This window comes from Megascapheus bottae, chromosome 5 (genome assembly GCF_031878675.1).
Source record: "Megascapheus bottae isolate mThoBot1 chromosome 5, mThoBot2.hap1, whole genome shotgun sequence".
NCBI lineage: Eukaryota > Metazoa > Chordata > Mammalia > Rodentia > Geomyidae > Megascapheus > Megascapheus bottae.
The window spans coordinates 38,018,774-38,036,550 of NC_143513.1; the positions used below are offsets into that span (position 1 = coordinate 38,018,774).

Consider the following 17,777-nt stretch of genomic DNA (forward strand, 5'->3'; position numbering starts at 1 on the left):
CCAAACTGCCAGCCCCAGAAAAGCTACATTTTGAGAGGTTGAATTGGGAGTATTTATTAGAAATCCAGGGACAACAAACTCATGTCCCCCAAAAAACTTTCAGCCTCAAATGCACATAATATTGTTAGGAAGCTGAGCCATGAGTGTATTACAGTACAGAAAGCACATAGGCTCAATGGTTTCCCTCATTTGTCATAATCAGTAGAAACCTTGGGCACTCCCAGCAGAGAGTTACAATAGAGCAAAACCTAGATACATAAGGCCATATAGTATGACGCTAAATGAAAGGACTTCCAGGATACAGAAACAAAAGCCATATAATGAGTGATTGTTGTCCTTAATGTACTATGTTATCTCTCATCTCTTTTGCTGTCCCTTGGCTATCTCATACTGTTACAGTATTTCACCTTGTTATCTGATAAATTGTATATAAGCGTATTTGGTTATTTGAAATCAGATAGGGAAGGGGAAAAGCAAGATGAGGGGTGGGGTGGGGGGAGGGAAATGGGGACCAAGACATGAGAAAGGGTATCAATGTATGTGAAATAATGCACCTTCTATCAGGTGAATATAATGTAACCCTTCTATTAATTATAATAAAAACATATGGAAAAATGAAAGAGCAGAAAACAAACTTAACTAGTTGAAGAGGGATGCCTTGGTGACTTGAGGAGAGTCAGGAGACATGAGGCATGGCACAATGACAGCAGGGGCCAAGGGGCCCAACTAGGGTCATGGTTAGGGGCAGAGTCACCTTTCAAGTTCACAGTACAGGTCTGGCAAATCCAGGAACCTATTGTCCAAGTCCCTTTCCCACCTGCTTCTATGAGTCCAGGTACCTGTCACCTGGGGGTGAGAGTGTCAAAGTAGAATTCTACCTCTAGAGTTGTCAGTAAGTCCCCATCATCCATCAAGATGCCAAGATGGCACCATTTAGACCTAATATTCATGAGGACCTGATGAGCATTTATTCAATGAATTCTAGAATGGAATAAAATTATTTTCTCATAACTACATCCATCTTATGTTGGTTCCATTGGTTAACTCCTGCTAGTTAGAAACTGGGTGCTAGTTAAATTTGTAAAAGTAGAAGTGATTACTACTTAATAAAATTGAAATTGAATGAAGTTCTGAATACAGAATCCATACAGAAACAGCAAAAGAAATGTGGAAATGAAAGCTTATAACATACAGGCTTTCAGGATGATTTCAACATTGGAATTTTTGGTCTCTCCCTCAGTGATTGCAGTCTCCTCCTCTTACTCTAGATTTTTAAAATTTAGCTATTTCTCTATTATGCATACTAAGGATATGATCATTTTACTGATAATCAGTTTTATATTTAAAATGCTTAAATGATAGTGAAAATAGATGTCATTGTATATTTCATAAGCATCATCAATTCAACCAAATACCAATCAAATACAGTCAGTAAAGTAATCATTAAAAATAGTATGGTTCATCTTTCCTGACTTAAAATAAAATACTTTATAAGATAATTTTCACTGAACAAAGAAAAATACTTAGGTGAAATAGATACTGTATTTTCTTTTAGTATTTCATCTGCTTTCACCAAAACAAACTACTACTTCTTAGCTTTAATCTTCATCTGCAATGCAATTAGAGGCATTGACAGATTTAAAATGATAATTGCATGTTTAGTAGGGGAATAAATTTAAGAAGCTGCAGTCCAACCCACTGGGAAAAATGAAACTAAGGCAAAAATTTGACAACAGAAAATGTTGGACATGGCTCTTATTTCCTATTCTTTTCAAACTAAGCCTGAATTTTTTTGTATTTTTAATTTTAATTAATAGAAGGGTTACATTATATTCACCAGACAGAAGGTGCATTACTTCACAAACATTGATACCCTTTCTCATGTTTTTTTTTCACCATTTCCCTCCCCCCACCTCTTCCCCCATCTTGTTTCCCCACCTTCCCTATCCTATTTCAAATAAACAAATAAACATGTATACAATATATCAGATAACAAGGTAAGATACTATAACAATATAAGATAACCAAGAGACAGCAAAAGAGATGACAAATAACATAGTACATTAAGAACAACAATTACACATTATATGGCTCTTGTTTCTATATCCTGGAGGTCCTTTCATTTAGCCTAATCCTATATGGCCTTATGTATCTAGGTTTTGACCTATTGTAAACCTCTGCTAGGAGAGTCCAAGGTTTATACTAATTATGACAAATGAGGGAAAACATTGAGCCTATGTTCCTTTGAGTCTGGCTTACTTCACTTAATATGATTTTCTCCAAGTCTTTCCATTTCTTTACAAATGGGGCCATGTCAGTCTTTCTGATGACAGCATAGAATTCCATTGTGTATAAATACCACATCTCATCTTGTTGATCCAATCATCTACTGAGGGGGCATCTGGATTGGTTCCATACCTTCACTATGGTAAATAGTGCCGCAATGAACATCGTTGTTAAGCCTGAATTTTAATTTTAATATTTTCCCAATATCCTGACTTAAGCATCTTATGCTGAAGAAATTATTGAAAGATTTATTAGTAGATTTATGATATAGCAATAAATATTTATAATCTGCTGACTATATTTTATATTATTAATTAACTCCATAGACCTCTTGCTTTTTTAGGCCCATAATAAAGGATTTGAAATATGAGTTTATGTTCTATCTGTCAGCTATTTAAGTCAAATTCAAAATAGATATGGGTAATAATCCTATACCCATAGCAATCATTGATTACTGCTTATGTAGAGAAGTTAGCAGTTCTGTGTAACAAAAAGTGGTAATGTCACAAAACAAATCTATTCCAACCTAGGAAAACAGATCCCTGTACAGATAGCCAGTGAGCGAATAATCCCTTGTCGATTTGTGCCCATAAAATCAATAAATTTTCATTCAGATATCAATATACTCATTTCTAATAGTTCTTCCTTATCTTAGCTTTCATGGCAGTGGATTTTCAAAGTATACACATATCACAAATTATATTAAGATAATTCTGAATACATGGTATACTTAATGGTTCCTTATGATCTCAAAGTGTATCTCCAGGTGTCTTCTCTGCTATGAATGACATTTCATCTTTTTGTTGCTGTATGTTTGCTTTCCAAGCTTGGTACACTGAGTAGAGGGTCCAAATGTAATTCTACTACTGAGTGATTTCTTCATGGGAATTATACCTTGCAAATAAAAAGCAAGACTGTTAGGCCATGATAAAATAGCTTGTATATTTACATTATGCCAATGTGAAACATAGGGAAATAGAAACACAGAATCCCAAGTAATTAACTCCAGACTAAGCTTGAAAAAATGGCAGATAAATGGATGAAACAAATCTTCAGATTTCAAATGTCTCTATAATCAATCATCTAAGCCTAAGAGCAATCTCAAACACCCTATTGATATCTACATTTTCACTCAGGTTATATCAAGGAATGAAATGAATTTAGTTCCCTAGAACAATTGGCTGGTAGTTATTATTCTTAAAACATAATAATAGCTAATATTATTAGCCAATTTAATCATTGCTCCCTGATCTCAAACACTTAATTTATTCAGTAGAAATGACTCAATAGACTTACATTAGTTAGGTAAAAAAAAGGAATCAAATAACTGTCTGAAATTTTTATTTTTCATTGGATTAATCTTTCTCCCAAATTTGGTCTGTATCTTGCACTTTGCTCTAATTTGTAGGAAGTTTATATAAAATAGAATGCTAGTTTATAATTTGTAATAATACTACATTTATATCTTAGAAGAAAAGGGACTTTCATTTTTTCTGACTTTTTTAAAACATATTTTGTTGGAATGCAAAATCTACTGTAATGCATAAATGAGAAAAATTAATGTAAAAACCTGGGAATCTACTGACAATGTGTTCACATAGTTTATGTTTAAAAGTGGGAGCTGGAGAAAGAGAGTGACTTAAACTTTCCACTGATGATTTTCTGCTAACTTACTTCAATCACCTTCAGTGGGGTATAATAATTGAAACATTGGAAATAGTAGGGGATTCAATTGATTTTTTTCTGCACCATTTATCTGTTATATCTGAGAATAAAATAATCTTCCATTGTCTACCGCAAAATTGTTTCCTATTTTCCTGAAACACTCAGACTACTGACATTATTCATCCTCATAATAATTTGTATGCAGTGTCTAACAGCAATTATGAGGTATGGGCCCTATGGAAAAATCCCAATGTATCTATAGTAGAAGGTCCTTTCCCTTTCTCTCCGCAAAACTAAGAGAGGTGATAGCTTTCTTCCTCTGAATTCTAAAGTTTCAGTGCAGCCAAGACAAATCATTTCTCCTTTTGCCATGTGCTGGAGAATTTTTAATTGGCGACCTTTGGTATGTATGGCCCAATGAATAGGCTGACTTCTTAATACTAGAATAAAATATTGCTCTTTCAGAAACTGAAGTGGGAAATCAAAGGGTCCAAGTTTGAACAGTCACAGTCTGTCAGTGGTGAGTCACATCTGCCAAGTCTGTTTCCCTCTTCACAAGTTAGAAGGACTCTCTCATCAAAACTCGGGCCAGTGCATATGCAATATACAGGCACATTTGCAGCATGGCACATTTGTTCCTTCTGCCAACCCATTTTATGAAGCTCAGCAACTTAATGCTGTACCAGTTCTAAAATCCATATGGGAGAAATATTCTGGCAACCCTCATTTCTGCAAGGCAGCAGGGGCCCTGTAATTTCTCACAAATGAAAGGAGTGAAGAAGTGGCTCGACATAAGGGAGTGTGTTACACTCCACTTAAGGATTGTGGATTGGCTTGCCATTAAAGGCTCTCACTAGTCAGAATCCTTCCCCGACATGCCACATATGATAATGGAAATGTTGGGGTGAGAACCCCAACCAAGCAGTTTCACCAGCAGACAATCTTCCAACCAAGCCTGGGGACTCAACTAGCACCAGTTCACACTAAAGCAAATAGTATCTTTTTATTTATTTTTATTTATCAGAGTGCTGTTAAGAGTGGTTACAGTTACATTCGTAATGTAGTGAGTGCATTACTTCTTGAACATTGTTACCCCTTCCCATGTTTGTCTTCCACTTTCCCTCCTCTCCCACATTATAGAGTTCATTTTCAGCATATTGTCCTGTGAATATCGCTGTTACAGTGGTTCATCCTTTTTCCTTTGTCTCATCATCTTGTTTTTTTTCCCTTCCCTGCCCTGATTCAAATAGTCAAATAAAAGTATATATGGTATACCAGGTACCAAAGTCAGACACAGTAACAATATCTACGTTTTTTGTTCCAAAGCAATTCAAGGAAATGACTTCATAGACTGTAATCTGGAGTGGTGAAATAGTTTTATTCCCTGTTTCTTATCGATTTCATGGTATCAAAAACGAAACCCCTTCTTCCTCTGACTAAAAGCACTAAAATCACTATCCTAAAAGTAAAGTGGCACACACACACACACACACACACACACACACACACACACACACACTTACAGAAAGTTGGCAACCAGCTGGCAAGAGGCAACACAGCACAATGAAATCAAATGAGTGCATCAATCCGTTTTATCTTTCTCACTTTCTCCTTGTTACTTGTTTTCCTTGCTCAGTCAAAACTACAGACAGTTGACAGTAGCAGGTAAAGCAGAATAAACTGTCAGAAAGCTCTACTTGGAAAGTGAAGCTCTCCTGCTGTAGCCAGAATCTCCAACCCTTTCTCCCCCTTACCCCATCATACAAAGGAGATTTCCCATTTTTCTAATTTGCTTTAATAGTTTTGTTTTGCTTTTTATTTGCTTTAGCAAATGCTCTACTACTTATGCCATGCTACCAATCCTTTTATTTTTATATTGCTTGTGTCTTTTGATGGGCTTTTTTTTTTTGATAGGGTCTCGTGAACTTTTCATAGGCTGGCCTTAAACCACAATCCTCTGGCCTTGGCCTCCAGAGTAACTAAGATTGCAGCTTTGTGCCACCATATCTGTCTTCAGGGGAGAGGTTTTTTTTAAGCTTTGTTGGACTAAGAAGAGAAAATGATGCTGATTCAGGTCCAGTTGACCCCTAGAAGATGATTTCCTTAAACTGGGGTGTGGCTGTGTGTGACTTAATCCACTTGTATCCACCCCACATGACAGGGCTCAAGAGAATGCTACAACACATTTTAGCATGTTCTCATATGCTTTCAGGTTTTGAGATAAGATTCTTTTGTTCTTATGTTCTTCTGGTAAACTGTTGTCACCTTACTTGACCCCTCTGATAACACCTTTGTCATTTTTTTTGGTTTAAAATGGGTTATATTCTTTTAAAGAAATGACAGATTCATTGACCATTTATGCTACTGAGTTTCTTAAACCAAGCAGGTTGAATTTACATAGCCTCTGCTCTCTGGAGCTTTGCAAGGAACCATCTTTTGGGCTTTTCTATGGCTTTATAGTTTTATCAGAAGTATTGTTTCATCTGTACCAGATCAGCATATAATCAATGTCTTTAGATTCTCTTAGAAAGAATTTTCTTTCTTCTTTTCAAGAAAGTAAAATGCCAGTATTTAAATATATCTTACCACTCAATGCCAAACACAAAGGAAATGTAAATAGATCTTTGGACTAACTCACATCTGCCAGGGAGCAATTGTTGCTTGGGTGCTGATTAAACATAAAATGTTTTAAACCAAGTTTTAGACATCTGCACCAGGTCATACCAATGAAATTCTAAAATGTGATTAAGAAGCCTTTCTTTTGAGAAATAAGTGGCTATTCCATCATCTTGGTGGACAATGTGTGGATAGAGGGTATCTCTGCCTATGAATAAGTATTGCAGTCTCTGGCTGCTTTTGGAGAAAGTAGAGCACCTGGAATAAACTCCCTGAGGCTTCTCACTTACCTGTCCAACTGTCCCATTCAACTTTCCATGTGAATCCACATTCTCATCAGATGTAGAAACTCTTAAAAGTGATCTTGAAAATGATCCAGAAGCCAGTGGCTCACTCTTGTAAACCTAGCTACTCAGGAAGCTGAGGATCACTTTTTGAAGACAGCCCAGGCAGGGGCAGGAAACTCCCTAAGATTCTTATCCGCAATAAACTACTTGACAAGAAAACAGAAATAGCACCATTGCTCAAGTGGTAGAGCATTCAACTTGAGCAAAAGAAGCTTGGGGACATGGGCCAGGTCCAGATTTCAAGCCCTCAGGACAAGCATGATTGAGGGAAGAGAAGGGGAGAGAGAGAGAGAGAGAGAGAGAGAGAGAGAGAGAGAGAGAGAGAGAGAGAGAGAGAGAGAGAGAGAGAGGCCTTAGAAATTATCTTTTCTAAAGTTGGATGTGGTAGGTCAAACCTTTAGTACTAGCTACTTGGATAGTAAAATTTGAGGTTAGCCTGGGCAAGAAAGAAACAAAGGAAGGAGAGAGAAAGAGAGGAAAGAAGGAAGGAAGGAAGGAAGGGAGGGAGGGAGGGAGGGAGGGAGGGAGGAAGGAAGGAAGGAAGGAAGGAAGGAAGGAAGGAAGGGAGGGAGGGAGGGAGGAAGGAAGGAAGATGTCTCCATCTCCACCAGTGGCTGTGCTCAGTACTGGGTGCATACATTTCAAGCTACAGGGGAAACACAATGGCTGGGTAGAGTGAACCACACTTGCTATCCATTGACACAGGAAAGTCACAAATAGGAGGATCAAAATCCAGGCCAACCCAGGCAGAAAGCGCCCCCAAAGGAGATAATAAAGTGGCTCCAGTGGTACAGCACCTACCTAGTAAGCACTGTGGTTCAATCTCCAATATCACAGAGAAAAAAAAATGGTGAGGGATTAGCTTTCCCAGCTTCTCTATACCCTACCTTGCCCCAAATCACACAGCAATGGGATGTGTAGTAGAGCATAGGTTTCATTATTGCTGCAATGTGTGGAGGTCACAGTGCTCCGTCGTCTCCTCTCCACTAGAGCCTTCTCTGGGCCATCCTCCAAACATATTGTGAAGGGTGGCAGAAACTGGACTGAGCCACCACAGTGGATTTCCCTATTTGCAATTATCTGCTTCACTGCCTCCCTCCATTAACAGCTAATCAAAAGAATATTGCAGTTCATCTCTCCATTTTCATATTCAGGAATTAAAAATATTTCCCCAGCATTATAGCTGATAATGATTTGATGGGCACAAAAGAATCCTCAAATCAAAATATGGCCTAGGCAGTTTAAAAATTCCTCGGCTGGATTCAGTTTGTGAATCTGACCTAATTATCAGTGTGACTTCAGAAGTTGCTTTTCCTCTCCTAGGTTCAGTTTCCCCACGTATAAAGTGCAGAAAGCAATGGCTATCTCATATATCTCATATGGGTGCAGTAATGATGAGGTAAGACAGAGTTTGTAAATGACACTTGCAACATCATAGCATGTATTGGTGGTAGTCACTGCAATCAAAGAAATTCCAGATGCTGCTGATGAGTCTCACTCTGTTGAGAAGAGTAACATAAGAAAAATATCGGCATCACCCACAGGAGTTTATTATAAGAAGACAAAGCAAGAGTAGAATCAGGAAGGAAAGCAAAATGGATGGAGAGAAAAATAACCCATGGGTGCTTGAACCAAAACTCAGAGTAAGGGAGAAGTGTCAGGAGATGGTGAAAATGTAGCCTAGTCAGTTTGTATGTGGTACTGGAAACTTTGGACTTGGCTGTACAAGGTTGTATCTGTTACAAGGCCATGCCTTCCCCTCTCTTTTCTTCACTAACAACAATAAGTGCAGGGACGAGAATACTGTGAAAGTTCATGTCATAGCTGCTAAGGCTCTAATGGCCAGGTTGTAATAGTTGGGGAAAGGAAAGAACCAATTTGACAGTAGAACCCCTTAGAATGTCAGAATGAAAAATTAAGGGAAGTAAGAGAAGGGACAGTTTGGGAGGGATGATTGGTGAGAATGTTGAAAAAGTTGTCATTAATCAAGATACATTTTATTCATGGACTGCTCTGTTAAATGGCAAGTCCTTTGTATAACTACTTAAAGATAATAAAATAAATTTTTAAAAATAAAATAAAAATAAAGTGAAAGTCAATGGAGAAAAATTATTTCAGACTGAAGAAAATGGCTTTGAGAGCAATTGGTTTAGTCACCTCTTCAAAATTATATATTTTGTATATAAATTGCATATATATTATAAACTTTTATTCAGTGGTTAAATGCTTTAGGAAAAGGAAGTGAGGGAGAAGACTCAGAAATGTGCTGACACCATTTGTTTTGGCACAGCTACATGAAAATGTAAACCTCCTGACTTCAAAATAATTGCTCTCTCCATTAAGTATGTAGAACATTAATCCAGCCATTGTCTGAACTTTATGTTACTACTACTTATTGATTCAACTTATTTTACTTCAGAATGCCATGTACAATATTTTACATTAGATTTAGAAAATTAAAGTGCTTTGGACAATTTTATCCTATCTTTGTACCCCTACAACATAGGTATTTATGATCTGTTTTTACCAAATTTAACAGGTATGCAAAATGTTATCTACCAAACAGATAATTCAAGTCATGACAAGCATGGGAAGTCTGATTTTCAGATGGAAATCCTATCCAACTGATGTCTGCCTTTATGACTTCCCCGCTAAGATGACCACCTGGGAATTTTAGAAACTGATCATTTTGGTTTTGTTTGTTTTTTGAAAGAATGATTCCGCTATCTTTATTTTTTATTGTAATGTATAGAGGGGTTATAGTCATATTTGCCAGATAGTAGGTGCATTATTTCTCATACAATGATACCGCTTCTCATGTTTTTGTCCCCATTTCCCTCCTCCTACCCCCTCCCAATCATCTTGGTTTCCCCCCTTCCCTTTCCTATTTCAAATAAACAAATAAATGTATATACAGTATACCAGGTAACAAGGTCAGATACAATAACCACATGAGATTAACCAAAGGGCAACAAAAGAGAAGAAAAATAACATAGTACATTAAGAACAATAATCACACAAGATAAAGCTCTTGTTTCCATATCCTGGAGATCCTTTCATTTAGCCTCATCCTATATGACCTTATGTATCTAGATTTTGAGATATTGTAATATTCTGCTAGGAGAGCCCTAGGTGTGTACTAACTATGACAAATGAGGGAAACCATGACCCTATGTTATTTTGTGTCTGGCTTACTTCACTTAATATGATTTTCTCCAAGTCTTTCCATTTTCTTACAAATGGGGCAATGTCTTTCTGATGGCAGCATAGAATTCCATTGTATGAAAATAGAGGAAATTGTTTTTCTTTTAGCAAAACAAATTAATATTGGGTAACTAAAACCTTTTGAGCAATAAAAGATATAAAACCTTGTATGGGATTCATCAGGGATCCTTAGAGACAATACAAGCCCATTTCCTATTTGTTTCCTTGGGCATTTATCTCCTGATATTTTCTGATTTGTGGCACAGTTGAGAGTATGTCAACACTCACACATAAGAACAACCTCATCTCCAAGCTCAACCACGTGGTCTCTCTCTGCCTTCTGGCAACCATATTGTACTTATAAGTGAGAAAGAAACAAGAAATACACTGGAGGAAGCACCATTTCATTACCAAAATGAAAATACCTTCCTTCTCAAATTTTTATAAAAACATTGACCAATACTTTTATAGAATTTGGAAGCTTCTCTGAAGAATTTTTTATTAGAATTTATTCTTTCTCAGGATTTTTTTTACCTTGCATTCTTTTCTAACCATCTAAAAATTTTAATACCTATTATAATGACTCACTCTATGCATACTATTTTCACATATATAATCTCTTCCCTCTAAAATTGGTAAAACAATGATTGTGGCAAGACACCAAGGGTATACCTAATCCTAGTTATGCAGGAGCCTAAGATCTGAAGATTTTTGTTCAAAGCTAGCCTAGAGAGAAAAGTCCATGAGATTCTTACTTGCCATTAGCCAGAAAGCCAGAACTGGAACTATGGTTAAATTATAGGGTCATCAATGCTAAGGGATAATACCATGGCTCACATTTTAAGCTCCAGTACTGTTGCTGCCTTGTCTATCAAGAGTCACATTAGTTAACTTGATTGGAGGTCAGTTCAAGGAGACCTAGCTTTTATTTATTCTGTTGTACTGTCTACTCTAACACAGTACTACACTTTGGATAATAGATTTATCAAGAACAGTTATTTTCAGTTTTAATTGAGGGGACACATCTCCAAAAATATAGGTCATCATCTGTGAAGATGTGAGTGCTGTGAAGTAGATAAATAGGCAATGTTGTAATAAAAGTGCATATTAGAATAAAATTTTAATACAATTTTTAAACTAACATGAGCTTTAGATAATAAGTCTAACTCAAAATCTTATTAGTCTAAAGGAAAATATAATTTTAGTGCAATATTCATATAATTGGTAGGATGAATGTAGTTTTTATCAAAAATCTGTATAAACAAGATATTCAAAATACTAAAGTGGGGGTAGTAAGTTTGTCTTAGAAATCCTTTCTAATTGCCTAGTAACTAAATCTTTTTATTGCCTTTATCATCTATGGTGTGTGTGTGTATATGTGTGTATGTGAAAAGAATTTCAAAATAGTACTAATACTACATATTGGGACAAAACTTGAGATAGGTATAAAAATGTATGAATAAATTTGTAAGTCACAAACATGAAATAGGAGGAATTTGAGTAGAAATAGTGGAAGATATCATTGAAGACGTGACAACAGAAATGAGTGAATTGGAACAAAATTATACATAGGAAGGAAATACATTTGAAGGTAAGAATAGCAAAATTTAAGTAAACCAACAAATTGTCAGTTGTAAGGTATGAATGATAAGATACCAGCTTCACAAAATGATAACTTCCTGGGCGGTGAAAACAGAAATGAGTTAGAGAGAAATGAGTTAGGTCGGGAGATTAGATAGTGTGAATTCATGAGTGTAGAAGGTGAAAGTTGAGTTAGAACTCCATACTATTCTAGTCTGATACAAGGTGTTGTTGAAAAAGAAGACTCTAGGCCCCAGTGATTCCAAGAATGTGAGAGGAGAGGGCCCAGTTTAAAAGTAATGCCAGTGTCAACATCCTTCATGAGGAGTGCCTATTTTATCCGAAATGATGGTATCTATAAGATAACCAGTGATATATATTTATTTCCTTGAGGATAAAGGAAATTATTCTAGAACAATTTCTCATGTAGGGCAAACCTTCATCTACTTTATTTGCTCTCCTTTGTACTTTACATACTTCTCTGTGCAGTATTCAACAAATGCATCAGTCACATTCAGTCTGACAAGTAGACCTGAGACCAATAACTACTACAAAACCAGCTCGTCCTAATATGGGCTAAAGTGAATGGTCATATGGAAAATAATGACATCTCTCTGGCAACATAGTTGTACAAGTAGGTGTTTTGCTTTCAAGTGAAATGTATCATTCTTATGGAACATTAAAAAAGTGTTCTCACAAAGATGATCTCATTCTCACAGTAATTTTGCAAAAAAAAAGAAAGAAATGCAGGATAGATTTTAATTCCTATTTTATGAAAGAAAAGATATATGATGGAGATCAAGTGACTTCATTGTAAGTCTCTCCCTCAAAGTAGGCCAGCAAGTTGGAGTTAGAGCCAGTTTTCCTAATGACATTCCTTTCTGTGCTCTTAAACCCAATCTGTCCCTGTATTTGGCTTAGAACTGTGGGATGACATATACCAGGTGGCTTATATTTTCCTTTCACAACATGTAAATGACATTCATCCAGCAGCAACGTCTATAAATATCCTGCCCAATCAGTTCTATCAGAGCAAGTGAACACTTGCTTACATCTTCATCTACAACTCTTTCTTAACATCACACATTATCTTTAATGTGGACCAGTGAGTGCTGTCAAGTTATTAGATAACTGACAACTTACCTTTCTTATTGAGAAATTGGTGTAACTCCATAAAGATTGTTGCAGCCTACATTATCACTTGTTGGCTTGATGACTTGAAAATATTGTTCTGAGTTGAAAATATTCATAAATTTTAAATAGTAGTCTCACTAAGACCGACAAATAGTTTCAATACTAGATAACAGGATGATATTAAAAGGCAAAAACCTAGATAACATTAATCACTATAACTCAAGTAATGACTCCTTAGACATGAAAGGACACTATGAGAGCTTTGAACATTCCCATTTTCTTTTTTCTATGAAATTCTGTGGGGGCAGAGGGAAGGATAAGAGCTTGCTTGTTAGGGTAAGATTGTCAGTGGTGATTAAAGGTAAGGAGAATGTTAGAGGACTTTCAACTTGTCCACTCAAAGCCTGTCATTTCAGCAATCATACTCAAGTCATCTTTGATTATGATTGTCATGGCACTATTTTGATGTGACTGACTTGATTTTATAGGAAGATAGAATCAAAATAATAACTAACAGAATAACCGTTATCACACAGAAAACAATTTATACCTTACAAAGCATTTTTGACTGCATATTTTCACTCACCATTTCCCAGGAAACAATATTGACCTTCATGACTTCAGTGGGGTCTGGGTCATAGAGTATTTAAGCTAGTTGTTGGAAAGCACAAAGCTAGTAAGAGATAGAGCTAAAGCGATGTCTAGTCTTTTCACTGCCCAACCCATGAGGCCACTAGTATACCAGCCTGCCTGCCAAGCCTACAGAGAGCCTTGGCTCAGAAAGGTGAGCATTAATGTGTTGAAACAACATAAAATGCAGTCAACTCACTCTATAAGAAGATAATTCCCAAGAGGTAACAGGAATAGTGAGGAAACAAACAAACAAACAAAAAAGATGCTTCCCTTCCTGAGAAATCTAGGTGATGTAAAAGAAAACAACAATTATACCAATTATATTTGCAAAATTAAGTCTGAAAATATCAAGTATTATGTCAAATGAAGAGCAATGAGAATCCTTACCCATTACCCATAAATGTATAACTCTCAATAGCCTATTTTGCCCTATGGTCAGAAATTCCATGCCAAGATACACAATTCAGAAATACTCCCCCATATGTAAACAGGAGCCATGGAGAGAGGTTCATGCCAAAGCATGTTTTTCCCCCTTACTCCTATTTTTTTTTCTTTCCTTTTTGTGGTGCTGTGGCCCTTGAGACCAGGTAGGCTCTCTACTACTTATGCTACAACCCTAACTTTCTAGTTCTGATTTTGATTTTGAGATAGGGTCACACAAACAATGTGAGGCTGGCCTCAATTTCATAATCCAGCTATTACAGTTGCCCTGGTAGCTGTGATGACTCTGATTGCAGCTGTGCTTTACCACACTGACTGAGCCATAACAGAGGATTCTTTAAAATCGCCAACATTTGATAAGAACTCCAGTGTCCATCTACAGTGAAAATGCATGTGCTCATAAACAGCAAACGTGGCCACAATAGATAATACATAAATTCATGAACTGGAGCATAAGTATAAAATAGATTAACCTTGTAAAATCACAGATTAAAAGGTAGATCAGTTGTAAAATGTTTAAAATTTGAAAAAATGTTTTTAGGCTGACCATTATTTGTGGATTAAATACTTTTTAGAGATAGCATTTCTACAGACACCCAGATAGGACATAAAATATATAAAGTATCATTATCCTACCTCGGATGAAGACAATGGCCATTTTTGGAAACAGAAGTAAGAAATGACATATAGGCATATAGGATGTGAGGTACTAGCCAAGAAGGTTATCTACAAAGATGGGCATGGTAGTACATAGGTATTTCTTTTTTCTTCAAACTTTTAACTGTGTGAATGTAATATCGAAAATAAAAGAGGCAGGGAGGCTGAGATTGTAACTCATGCATAGCATGTGTAAGGCCCCTGAGTTTGATCTAGGACTAGAAAGACAGAGAGAGGACATAGGCAAAGGGGAGCAGAAGGAGAAAATACAGTCTCTCTGAATCTGACACTTTCCTGGCACTCTGTGAGCAGACTAGAATCAATTTTAAAGGATGCCAAAGCAAAACCAGATGCTACCGAGGAAACATAATGGCAGAGAAAGAGTGCCCATTCCAACTCAGTTGGGTCCTGCTGGCTGTGATGCATCAGCACCCTCTCTGGTGACATTAGGGAAGGGTGAAGTTCCATCTAACCAGTAATAGAAGCTGTGACTGCCTGATTCTTACATAGCTCTCTTACATTTGGGAGAAATGACTATGAATCAGGTCAGTGCTGTTGAGTTTAATTCACTCTGGGTTATTTTATTTCATATAATTATTTAAGTGCATTTAATGATGAAATCATTTTATATCTTATACCTATGAAGGGCCAGAAAAATATTTAACTCTGACAGTTCAACCATGTTTGCTATCTTGACAGACAGAGATGTCCCAGACGAAAGCCCTTAACATTTGTATTATACATTTCACAATTATTCTGATACATTGATATCTGTTGAGTTATGCACTTGAAAATCTGTGAAAACATGTTTTTTCATCCCTCATGGACTCCTCACATAGCCAGGCTTAATTTCAATTTGCAAGTCCAATTTTCAAGTATTATGGTTTGTGAGGATAAAAATACCAATCTATGATAGAACAGCTCTCTAAAAATAAAGTTGTTATTCATACATAATGGAAAAAATTTAAAACAATTATCTCAAACAATCATGTCTTTCTGTATTCTTTCAAAAAGTAGAAAAAATCATTCTAATGATCATATTTCATAATGAGTGTTCTCCATTTGGGGCATTTCTGATATTATAAAGTTAGCTTCTAACAGCAGACTGCTATAGATCTGTGACAATTCATTGGTGAGAGAAGACATATGGCATTACTGAAATAATCAACAGAAAGAACAGATTTGTTAAGATGAGAGGATGAGCCTATTGCAACTTATTATATGAAGGATCCAGGGTTCTGTACCATCATAGTTTGATTTCTTTTATGGTGCCAGTATTGGGGTTTGAACCCATACCTTTATCACTCAAGGCTGGTTCTCCACCACTTGGGCAACATATCTACTCTTGGCTTTTTGATGATTAATTGGAGATAAAAAAAATCTCACTGACTTTTCTGTGTGGGCTGACTTTGAACCATAGTCAGCCTCCTGAGTAGCTAAAAATATAGGGGTGAGCTGCCAGCACCCGTCTATGACAATCAGTTTAACGATGCACATTTACTGAAGTTTTTTTCATGTAGCAGACATTGATCCCAGCACTTAGCATTAGTATCTTATGCCATCCTCACAACCACTACACAGATGAGGAACTGTGGTACCAAAAACAAGAGCAGAAACAGGGAAAACAGCAAATGCCAAAGCTCTCTTTTGTGCAAATCTCACAGCCACCCTTTCTCAAGAAATTGACATTTCTGTTCTTTGAATGATACTGTAAACAAAAATGGACAAATCTTAAAAGTCCAGAGAATATGTTTCTTCAAGTTCTTCTTCTAACCTTTTATTCTGAGCTTTTCTTTCTGAACAAAGTGGTTCCTGAACTTCAAGAATAACCAAATAGCACTTTTTCCCCAGGTCATTATGTTTGTTGGCAGACCTATTGTAACCTTGAGTCACCTACATACAGAGAACTGAAGTATTTTTCTAATTGATTTCTCACTGCTTACTGAGAAACAGAGTCCCTCTTTTGCTGATCTCATAAAGAATTCCATTTCTCTATGTCAACGTTAATTGAACTTACCTCATGTTGTCAATCTCTCTCTCTCTCTCTCTCTCTCTCTCTCTCTCTCTCTCTCTCTCTCTCTCTCTCTCTCTCTCTCTCTCTCTCTGCAGGTGATGTCATTGTCTATATTAATGAAGTGTGTGTCCTTGGACACACTCATGCAGATGTTGTCAAACTTTTTCAGTCTGTGCCTATTGGTCAGAGTGTCAACCTGGTCTTGTGTCGTGGCTACCCTTTGCCCTTTGACCCTGAAGATCCTGCTAACAGCATGGTGCCACCCCTTGCAATAATGGAGAGGCCACCTCCGGTGATGGTCAACGGAAGACATAACTATGAAACGTATTTGGAATACATCTCTCGGACCTCACAGTCAGTTCCAGATATTACAGATCGGCCACCTCATTCTTTGCACTCCTTGCCAGCTGAGAGTCAACTAGATGGCACGTATCCACCACCCGTCCACGACGACAATGTGTCTATGGCTTCATCGGGAGCCACGCAAGCTGAACTTATGACCTTAACCATTGTGAAAGGTGCCCAGGGTTTTGGCTTCACCATTGCCGACAGTCCCACGGGACAGCGGGTGAAGCAGATACTTGACATACAGGGCTGCCCTGGCCTGTGTGAAGGGGACCTGATTGTGGAGATCAACCAGCAGAATGTACAGAACCTGAGCCATACTGAGGTAGTGGATATTCTGAAGGACTGCCCTATCGGAAGTGAGACTTCTTTGCTTATCCATCGAGGAGGTAAGGCTAAGGCTGGCTCGGCAATGACCAAGGGAGGGTCATTTATAATATTCAAGTCGAGGTTTCTGTAGGCTAGAATGAAACCATGTTGTTTTGGGTTTGTTTGTTTGTTCGTGAATCATGTATGCCATCGGTTTAATTATGAAACCTGCTTTTCCAGTGGAGGCAATGCTTTGAATTGTGGGGAGGATTCCAAGCCAGCCATTGAATGCTGGTTCAACCCCAAGTCCAGGTGTAGTCTTGCTGAACCCCATAAGGATGTTGAGGAGCTGAGTTTCTGTAAGTCTCTTCTAGGCATTCTGAATAGGGTTGTTCTAGGACCCACTACTCTAAGTGATTAATGCCTCCTTCCTGGGGCGGGGGAGGAGGATGCTGTAGAACAGAGATGGAATGAAATTCTGGGATGAGTGGAATATGAAAATTAGAACTGTGGAGAGCAGGATAGAAGCTCTGATTCCTACATGG

General features: G+C 37.2%; 1 protein-coding gene and 1 long non-coding RNA gene across 2 annotated transcripts in view; one reads left to right on the forward strand and one right to left on the reverse strand.

Moving 5' to 3' along the window:
• Positions 1 to 17,777, forward strand: part of Magi2 (membrane associated guanylate kinase, WW and PDZ domain containing 2) — a 1,234,376-nt gene that overhangs the window by 994,148 nt on the left and 222,451 nt on the right. The window contains exon 10 of the mRNA XM_090332908.1: positions 16,674 to 17,312. Within this exon, the coding sequence (XP_090189034.1) occupies positions 16,674 to 17,312 (639 nt within the window). The remainder of the gene's footprint in view (positions 1 to 16,673; positions 17,313 to 17,777) is intronic.
• On the reverse strand, positions 3,022 to 16,864 carry LOC150063224 (uncharacterized). The gene is made up of 3 exons (XR_016535508.1): positions 16,582 to 16,864; positions 12,843 to 12,930; positions 3,022 to 3,180 (listed from the first exon to the last, which is right to left on the reverse strand). It is a non-coding gene; the product is annotated as an uncharacterized LOC150063224 (long non-coding RNA).